This window comes from Balaenoptera ricei, chromosome 1 (genome assembly GCF_028023285.1).
Source record: "Balaenoptera ricei isolate mBalRic1 chromosome 1, mBalRic1.hap2, whole genome shotgun sequence".
Classification (NCBI taxonomy): domain Eukaryota; kingdom Metazoa; phylum Chordata; class Mammalia; order Artiodactyla; family Balaenopteridae; genus Balaenoptera; species Balaenoptera ricei.
The window spans coordinates 116,161,024-116,170,810 of NC_082639.1; the positions used below are offsets into that span (position 1 = coordinate 116,161,024).

The 9,787-nt window shown below is 47.7% G+C and overlaps 1 protein-coding gene across 2 annotated transcripts; it reads left to right on the forward strand.

Moving 5' to 3' along the window:
- The first annotated feature begins 578 nt into the window (after positions 1–578).
- On the forward strand, positions 579–2,402 carry ACKR1 (atypical chemokine receptor 1 (Duffy blood group)). Of its 2 annotated transcripts, none has more exons than XM_059934382.1 (2): positions 579–741; positions 1,369–2,402. In XM_059934382.1, exons 1-2 carry the CDS (start codon positions 721–723, stop codon positions 2,350–2,352), a joined length of 1,005 nt encoding a protein of 334 aa, XP_059790365.1. In that variant the 5' UTR covers positions 579–720; the 3' UTR covers positions 2,353–2,402. The 2 variants fall into 2 exon arrangements, with proteins under 2 accessions (XP_059790365.1, XP_059790370.1); XM_059934387.1 differs by having other exon boundaries at positions 1,381–2,402.
- Positions 2,403–9,787: the final 7,385 nt, after the last annotated feature.

The following is a 9,787-nucleotide window of genomic DNA, read 5'->3' on the forward strand; positions in this document are numbered from 1 at the left end:
CACGTGCCTAAAACCTAGCACTAAGATATGATACACAGGATACACAATACACAGCCACACACACAGACAAGTACAGATAAGTAAGTACATTCCTACACCCAGACTGATACACAAAGAGCCCCTGCTCACACACATGTGGCTCAGGCTGTCAACATCACATGGATCCAGCCACAAGCAGCACTAATACCCCCTCCCACAAACACGTCCCTTTTGAACTATCTTTCCTTGGATCAAGTTCAAGGGGACAGAGAAGCAGCGAGAGCCATCAGCTGCCCTTTCCCTCCAACTTCCCAGCACATCTCTTATCTCTGTCTCACACTTCACCTCTGGCCCCCTCTTCCTTCCTTGTGCTTGAAGAATCCCTTTATGCTGGGAACCCCCTGGCTTCTCCACCTTCGGAAAGCCTCCCTTTCCACCTTCGGGAAAATACCCACCTTCTGGTCCCCACCTTTTTCCTTTCCTGAGTGCAGGTCCCCACCAGCGGAATCCACCCTCAAAACAGGAAGCCCCGGGCCAGGGCCTCAAGTGGTCCTGAGGCTCAGGCAGGCAGTGGGCGTGGGGTAAAGACTTCCTGAATGCATCCCCATCCTGCACTGCCCGCCCCATAGCCCTGCCCAGAGCCAATGGCCTTCATTAGTCCCTGGCACTTATCTGGGAACCACAGCCACTGACAGAATTATCCCAGCCCATCTCTCTGCCTGCCCTGAGCCCAGCAGTGTCATGGGGAACTGTCTGCACCCGGTGAGTGTGGGGCTGAGCCCACAGCCCCTCCCTCTCTGCCCCCCACCACTCCTTCTGTCTGCCCCTCGCGTCTGTATACCTCTCTCCTCCTCTCATCTCTTGTCCCTTCCCTCGTTTTCCTTCTCCCCTTGTTACCTCAGTGTCCTAGGTCCCCAATTATTTGCCTCCTCATTCATCTTTGTCAGTTCCATCCAGACCTCCCCCCTCCCCGCTCTCCCAGTCCTGTCCACTCCCCTTCCCTTGCTTTTCTTTTCTTTTCTTTTTCTTTTTTTTAAAGATTTTTTTTGACATGGACCATTTTTTTAAGTCTTTATTGAATTTGTTACAATATTGCTTCTGTTTTATGTTTTGGTTTTTTGGCCGCGAGGCATGTGGGATTTTAGCTCCCTGACCAGGGATCAAACCCGCATCCCCCAGCACTGGACCACCAGGGAAGTCCCTTCCCTTGCTTTCCTACGACTCTTGGCTCCTCCTGAGTCGCCCTGCCTTGTCCTCTCCCACCATCCCCACTCCATCCAGCTCTTCCAGCCCCCACGTCCCCACTGTCTTTCTCTCCCCACCTCTTGCCCTCGGTTCCCAGGATACCCTTCAGTGGGGTAACTAGATGCTCTGATTGCCCCTTCTGAGAATGTCCTCCAGGTGGCTGATGACAACTCTACTAAGATGGCCATTGAAGACAAGAATTGGAGTGAATTTCTTGAGTTGTACGACGCAGACTATAACTTCACCGATGTGGAAGCAGCTGCGCCTTGCCACTCCTGTATCCTGCTCGACGACTCCTCACTGCCCTTCTTCATCCTCGCCAGTGTCCTGGGCATCCTGATGAGTGGAGCCGTCCTCTACGCGTTTCTCAGACCTCTGTTCCCCCGTCGGGTCTACCAGAACCGGTCTATCCTGGTGCAGTTGGCTGTGGGCAGTGCTCTCTTCAGCATTATGGTGCCCATCCTGGCACGGGGGCTAAGTGGGGCCCTCATCACCTCCCTGTGCCACCTAGCTCACTTGGTCTCGTATGGCTCAGCCTTTGCCCAAGCTCTGCTGATAGGGTGCCACGCCTGCCTGGGCCCCAAACTGGGTATAGGTCACGTCCCAGGCCTCAGGCTGGGGATCAGTGTGGGACTTTGGGGAGTGTCTGCCCTATTGTCACTGCCAATCACGCTGGGCAGTGACACTTCCCATGGACTCTGCACAGTGACCTTCAGCGGGGAATGGGAAATTCTGCGGTCCATACATGCTGCAGCCTGTTTTGCCATCTTCATCTTGTTGCCACTGGGTTTGTTGGGAGCCAAGGGGCTGAAGAAAGCATTGGGCAGGGGGCCATGTCCCTGGGTTGATATCCTATGCGTCTGGTTCATTTTCTGGTGGCCTCAGGGCATGGTTCTGGGATTGGACTCCCTGGTGAGGTCCCGGGCCATGGTGGTGTCAACATGTCTGGCCCAGCAGACCCTGGACGTGCTGCTGGACCTGGCAGAAGCCCTGGCAATATTGCACTGTGTGGCTACACCCCTGCTCCTCGCCCAGGTCTGCTACCAGGCCATTCAAACTTCTTTGCCCTCCCTGCCTCTCTCGGCAGCACAGTCTTCTCATCCGGACATCCTTGGATGCAAATCCTAGCTCTCTTCCCACCTGTCAACCTGAATTAAAGTCTATGCTGTTTTTATGAAGCTGGTGGTTTCTTGTTTTGTCTGGGGATGTAGAGGAGAGGGAGGAGAATGGAGAGAGAGAGAGAGAGAGAGATTTCACGCAGCGTCTGCTTCTCTGGCTGACCTGGGGAGAAAATGAATGATGTGCAAACATCCTCGGGGCACACAGATGTTCTCTTGAGGTGTGGGGTTACTGCCATCTCAAGGGGGGAGAGCAGGGGGGACCAGAATATGAGGAGAGCAGCTAAACCTAAACTAGAAGAGATGGCTTAGCTAGTAAAGAAAGAAGAGAAGCTGTTGCAGAAAGCAAATGAAATCGAATAGAAGCCAGAGAGAGAAAAACAGAGAAAACTGAAGATGAGGCCAGAGCATGACTCCTCCTCTCTGCTCAGCCTGTCCAGCCTTCCTCCCTGCCTTCTGTCTCCCTGTTGGCTTTGCTTAGAGATCAGGGTGGTGGTAGGGAAGGTGGAGAGAAGCATCCTGGGGGACCTTACTTAGTCCAGGGAACATATCAAGATAATTCTAAAGCCACTTCCCAGGAGTCATCTCTCCGAGGTTTACTCCTCAGCATAATCCTAATGCCCGTGTGTGTGTGTGTGTGTGTGTGTGCATGTGTGCATCTGTGTGTCTTCAATCTGTTAGAACCCATATCCACGTTCGATGCATGCATGTAATAATAGATGTCTACGTGTATACTTGCCTCTCCATCAGTGTCTGATTTGCATTTGTGTGTGCTCTGATCTCTCTCAGGCCTCTCCCTCCACCTCATTCTGTTCTCCTTCCTTGTTTTCAGGATATGGAATCAGGATTTGTAACTCACTCCTTACCAAATGAGTTTTCCTTACTCCGGTTTCTGTATCTAGTCTTCTCCGTGGAAGGCTGTGTAGAGGGAACTAAAAAAACCAAGAAGTTGTGAAGCCTGAGATACTTAATGGGAAAGGGCCTGATCTGGCTGGGTCATCTTCTTGGAATCCCCCAAATTTCCCTTTCAAACACCTTTCAGCTCTCAAAATAAACCTTTTTTGTTTGCCACACAAATATATCCTTCCGCTTTCCACGCTGTACCCTTTCACCCTGGGCGCCCCCCCCCCACCCCTTTCTCGGGATGCTTAGTCATGATCCTGAGGGCTTTTTCTCAGCCAAGTTCGGGTGATGATGGGAAGGACCATGAATAAACCCCACTTCATAAGGGGAACAACTTCTACTGGCACCAACAAATTCACCGTCTACCCAAGATACCACACACACACAAATGAGTTTCTCCCTCCAACCCAGTTAAAAAGCTGGGGAGACTTGAGAGGTACCTTACATCTGTCTGAATCTAGGTATGGTCTTTCATTTTTCAAAGATGTGCTATAACTGGTTTCTCCCCTAAACCGTTTCTGCTTGACTCTGGACTTTGGAGATAAGTAGGAGAGTGCAGGAGAGGAGCAGAGATGAGTTAGAGCATCCTAGACTCGGGGAATTTTCCTGGGTGGGTGCAGTGACAAATTCTCTCAATCCCCCACCTCCTGTCTCCTAGCAACCACCAGATTAGCTGCCGATTGGTGTATCCTAAATTGAAAGGTGGGATTTAGGGACCTATTGAGAGGCGGGAGACATTCTGAAACAGAAAGGAAGACAGAGAAAATGAAGAAAAAAGACATAATTTACAAACCTAAATTATGCTAAGGTCTCCAACCACAGTTTTTGCATGTGTCCCAGTGTTGTCTTTTTTCTTACTCCCTTTCCCGCCTATTCTCATAGTTTGCCCCCTGCAGCACCTGACCACTCTCAATCCTTCAGACATTGGCCAACTCCCTTACAAGCTACTGGATTCGGAGGCTGACCTAGTTTGGGGGGGAGGAGAGGGCATTTTCGACTTGCTTGTTGAATCTTCCAGTGTCAACCTGATGCAAGGGAGGCTTAATTTAAGACCACTGGGGTTGTCTTATCTACACCCCAAGCCATGCCTCCAGATAGAAATCCCTCTTTGCTCAGTTCTGTTAGAGAGACCCTCAGATAGCTCTGCAGCTCTCACATCTTTCACAAAAGAAAGGCAGAGGCAGAAGCCTGCAGCTGATAAGAGGTCAGGATGGGTTGGAGACGCCTCCCCATGGCTATCTCCTCCCCATTCCACCTCTACAGTTTTGCCCCAGTCCCGTAGGGGGCTGGCCTTTCCCTGTGTTATCTACACTGCATTTGGATAGTTCTTCTGTAAGTCTAACCCTGGCCTCAGTCATTTCTTTAAGGCTTTCCTGGGGTTCTGTCACCCCAGTCCATTTAACCCACTGAATGCCACCAACCACTCCCAAACTAGTCTAACTCTGGCATCTTTTCTGCAACCCTTCAGGAATACAAATCCTATTTCCTTTGAACCCTTAAGAATTTAATCTCAGGGAAGGCAAAGACTTTAGCTGTGTATGAGTTATTGGGCCTAAAGAAAAAATCCTCTCAGAAAGATGACAGCCAGGGAGCAAGCTCTTGGGAACACTCCACGCCCTGGGGAGGGTCAGTCTGCATTGCTTCTTTATGGAGAGAGACTTATTCCCTAAGGGAAGATGGAAGATCACATTGACACCCATAGTTCATTGATTTCAAACTGCAACCCCTCCCAAAGGGTTTAGGAAGCAAATACCTGGTCCTCACACCCTTTTATCTACTCCTATTTGTGTAAACCCCCAGCCCCATCATCACCTTCCTCCAGAAAGCACCCTCAGAGAATTCTGATTGAAAACTTCACTGGGGTTTCAAACCCAATTCATCGCCAACTCTAATTGCCAGGGATTTGCATGAAAACCATTGTATGCTATCCAATTTTTCTCTGGGCACAAGGAGAATCGCAGTTTTAATTAACAATAACGCACCTTGCAGACAAATGTGACTGTTTAGGTTAATAAACAAGTCCAAGCCCTTCCAGATCATCTCTGCACATCTTCTCGTGATTTGGGCAGGAGGGGCGTGGGGCACGCAGGGTGTGGGGGGAGGTTAGAAGTCCATTCAGCCAAAATGCATGTCAGCTTTCATCTTCCCTATAACTATCTGGTGAAGGGAAGGGGGAATCTCCAGGAGAAAGGGGTCCTTGAAAAAACTGATTTAGGGAAATCTAGGGGCATAGTATTAGGGGGATTTTAGGCATCTTTACATCACCCTTAGACTTTTAGAAACCTTTTAGACACAGTTGTAGAAACAAGAGGAAGAGGTCCTTGTAATGCTCAAATATCTCTGATTCATTGTCCAGTTGCTTGCAAATTTGATGTCTTCCATGAGATCCCCAACATTCCCAACCCTGCCATTTCTCCCCATATTTTTGGGTATGTTCCTACCATATTTGGGGGACACTTAGAAGTTGTTTACTCCCTAAGATTTCACAGATAATGTCCCAAGTTCCACGCTTGACCTCCTCAAGGATCATTCTTTGTACTTTTTTTCCTGGGTAATTCTCTGCATCCTGGAAGAATACACTGCATGTGACTCCAAACTGGATGTTTCTGAAGGGCCTGGGCCTTCTCTTCTCCCTCTACATCAGGTATCATTAGCGTATGGGGGAGGGGAGATCACAGGTCTCTTGGAAAATCTGATGAAAGTTGTGAAGTCTCTTTTCAGGAAAATATAATATTACACCCCAAATTTGGTATTTAGTTCTCCCCTGCTGTACCCAGAGCTAAACTCACATGCTTTCCCACTGCCTATTGGGACTTCCATAAGTCTCCTCCCTGCTCAGTAAGCCAGAGGCCCAGTGGCCTAGGGGACTTTTTGTTCTTTGAATGGGCAAGTCCTGTTCCCACTATAAGAGTCTTTGCCCTTGACATCTCTTTTACCCAGAACTCTCTTTCCTGTGCTTTTTCCACGACTGACACCTTCCCATACTTGAGATCTCAATGCAAATCTCGCCTCCTCCAAGAATGACCTTCCCTGACATCCAATGGGCTATAGCCCCCAGCCACCTCACGCACCTACTGATTCCCCACCAATTCACCTGGGACGTTTCCAGGGTACCATGTATCACACATTGAAATCGTGTCTTTCTTCATTTGTTTGCTTACCAACTTATTGCTAATCTACCCTTCCTCCCACCACTAGAAAACAAGCACCAAGAGTGCAAGAACTTTTCCCCTTTTGTGACTGGAGCATAGTCAGAACTCAGTAAACATGTGCTAAATATGGGAATTAATTAATTTTATATGAAGAAAGCATGGTCCCCACCCTGGAGGGTTTACGGTCCCGTGGGGAAGAGGAACAAGTAAGCAAAGAATTAGCACAGAAGAACTGCCAGAAAACAGAGCTCCTCTCCCTAAGTCCTATAGGCCATCTCTCCCACACCATGCAAGCATTTGGGGGCTGAAGAGACTGGAGGGCTGTCAGCACACAATTTCTGAGAACCTGTTTTCTGGATCAACTTTCAGGTGGCTGGAGCTGGGGGACTTCACCACTTCACCACAGTTCCCCAGCCACGTTGGAGGAATAATGCGTGCTTTCCTTTGGGACAAAGCTGCGAGCTTTGGACAGCAGGGGAAAGCTGGGAAGCGCTGTCATTCTTCGTCTTTACTTGTGGAAAAGTGAGTCCCAGGAGACTCACCAGAGTTCTGGGAGACAGTTTTCCATTGGCTCAGAACGAAATTTGGAGTCTAGCCACCTCCTCACATTTCATCACACTCAGCGGGAGAGCCCACACCCTCCTTGGATCTAAAAGTCATTTCCGTCTCCTTGCTGATTTTTTTCTTCTCTGTTCTCCCTCCTCCTCTTCTTTAGTTCCAGGTTAGTGCCCCTGCCCCCTAGCCTTTCCCAACCTCTGAACTCTGGTTTCTTCTTTCCCATTCTTGCCTCTGTAGCCAGAATGTGGCATTTATCTCTCTGCAGTTCTAGGTACTTGGTCGGGTTAACCCTTTAAGGCACTTAGGGGTGTATAATTCATTTCATTTAAAGGATGTATTGAGTGCCTTCTAAGTTCAAGACACTGTGAGAGGTCCCAGAAGATACAGAAGTGAATCAGACACAATTCTGGACATCAGCATCTCTCTGGACTCATCTGGTCCCCTCCTGTCCCCTTCCTTCCTTGGTTCGCAGGCTTTCCCAGCCCTCTCCCTAATAACCCTGAACATATCCGGATCCCAGGACACACTGGAAATCCACAAGGCCCTCCGTCACATAGACCGCTCCGTCCAGGCCTCTGTTTCACAGCTACAGACCCTTAGCAAGCCATAAAGCCCCCGGCCAATGGTTAGTTCTGTCTCACTGTCACATCCAGAATGTTCTTTATGTACAGATACAGAGAAGATACAAGAATAAAGGACATTTTTCCTTTCACACTCTTATAAGTTAGATGTGGTGGATTCTGGAAGCCAGTGCAATGAAGGCCAATTACCCAGAAAAGAGGGGATGGGTGTGGAGCATTGGAAAAGAAAGTTGTTTGCAAATCAGTTGGCCCTTTTCTGTCTGTGACCTGAGAGAGAGGTGAGGAAGAAGTGGACTCTCTTGACTATCAGCCTGGAAGCTTCCAAAAATATGACCATGTTTCTCCTCCTCTACACCCACTCCTTCAGTCCCCAGAAGAGGGCTGCTCACTTCACATTCTTGATTGATTGACAGAGGGAGATCTATGGAAAGCTCTGGAAGTGTGAAAGGAGTAAGTTGGAGGGAAGGTCACTGAGATAGAAAAAAATTTTGTAGAAATTAAATAAAGTTTGAGAGATTAATGCAAAACCTGTGTTTTAAAAAATCAGTTGCACAAAAGCAGGATGGAAGAGGCCTGGCTCAACAAAAGTTCTTATGAAAAAAAGAAAAATTTAGAGGTTTCGCTTGGGCACAGGCTAAAGATGATTCAATAGTGTGTGTAGCAGCCAAAAAAGCTAATGCAGACTCCAGCTGCATTAAGAGATGCGGTGTACAGGACAAGAGAGGACACCATCCCTACACCATCCTCTCCTACCCAGGACAGGCCATTTGGGGAATAAATGGCTCAACTCTGGGTACCAAATGTTGAAAGGGACACTAACAAATCAGAGCTCTTCCAAGGGGGGTTGCCAAAATGATGCCACTCCGGAGACCATGCCTCTTCTATAAGCAGGGGCTGAAAGAGCAGGGTTGAGTGCGGGTGGGGCATTGACACTGGAAAAATAGAAAAATACATAGCTGTCTTTGTATAACTGAAGAGTTGTCCTTGAAAGAAGCATTAAACATATATGTAGCTGGAGCTTTAGAACTAGAAACACGGGATGCGGAGAAATAACAGAGATTGATTTTGACTGAATGTTAGGAAAGGCTTTCCTCAACAGGATTGCAGATTACAGGGATGGGCTGTGGCATTCTTGATAATGTAAAACAATAATACATACACACATGCACATACACATACACACACACACACTATGTGCTGTATACTGCTCTGTGTTCTTGTTTCACAGCAATGAGCATATCGAATGAGGGCCTTGCTTTTGTCAAGTTTAGAGACAATAAGAGAGGCAGAGATTAGAGACTAAACACACAGATAAATTACAAATGCTGTTATAAAGGAAAAGAACTGGTGCCATGGAAAAGAATAAGAGGATAGAACTGATTTGAGTCAGGATTTCACAGTAACAGAAAGGACTCAAGCTGAGGCTGGACAGTTAACAAATCATCAAAATATAGTCGAGGGATATCCCATGCTTTGGGATAGAGCCAGGACCAGTCCAGCAGCTTTTTCCCAAATTGGCAGTGCATCAGAATCTCCAGGGGAGAGATTTTTTCAACAGTCCTTGACTCAACTCAGGATATTCTGAACCCGAATAGTTGGGACTAGAAGACTCTGAAAACCCTAAGGTGATATGTTAAATGAAAGAGCTAGACTAAAATGCATATTCTTTGATTCTGGTGTCTAGGTCTCACTTGTGACGATTTTAATCTCTTTGCTTGGATCCTCGAATTAAAGTCCTCTGGTTCAGAGCTGGGATGCTTTGGTCTCTTCCAGACCTGGTTTGTAGAACAATAAAGGGATTCTTAGCCAGATATGCACCTGACCTGAATTTTTCCAGGCTGGTGGGTACCATTCCAGGCACCAGCTGCTGCAGAAAAATTGTAGCTGGTGCCTGGGGTCCCTCTAGTGGTCAGAAATTATCACTTCAGCTCCACGTCTCCAGACCCCCGTTTAGCCAGAGAATTATTTTCTGACACAGGCTCTATGAAGATGAGGGGCCTTATGAAAATAAAGCAGAGAAGTCTAAATACATATTTTAGAAAGTTATTCACTAGAATTAATGTTAATAAATAGAAATGGTAAAACTAAGAAATTGCTTACCAAATTCCTCCTGCCCCTTTCCATGTCTTAGATGATCTCAATTTAGGTAACTTCTAAAAACCAGAGTTGACAACTCCCCAGGACACCAGGCCATCAATTAGGGACTCCACGGGTCATTTCAATTCCCTGGGAAAATACAAAATATATGAGA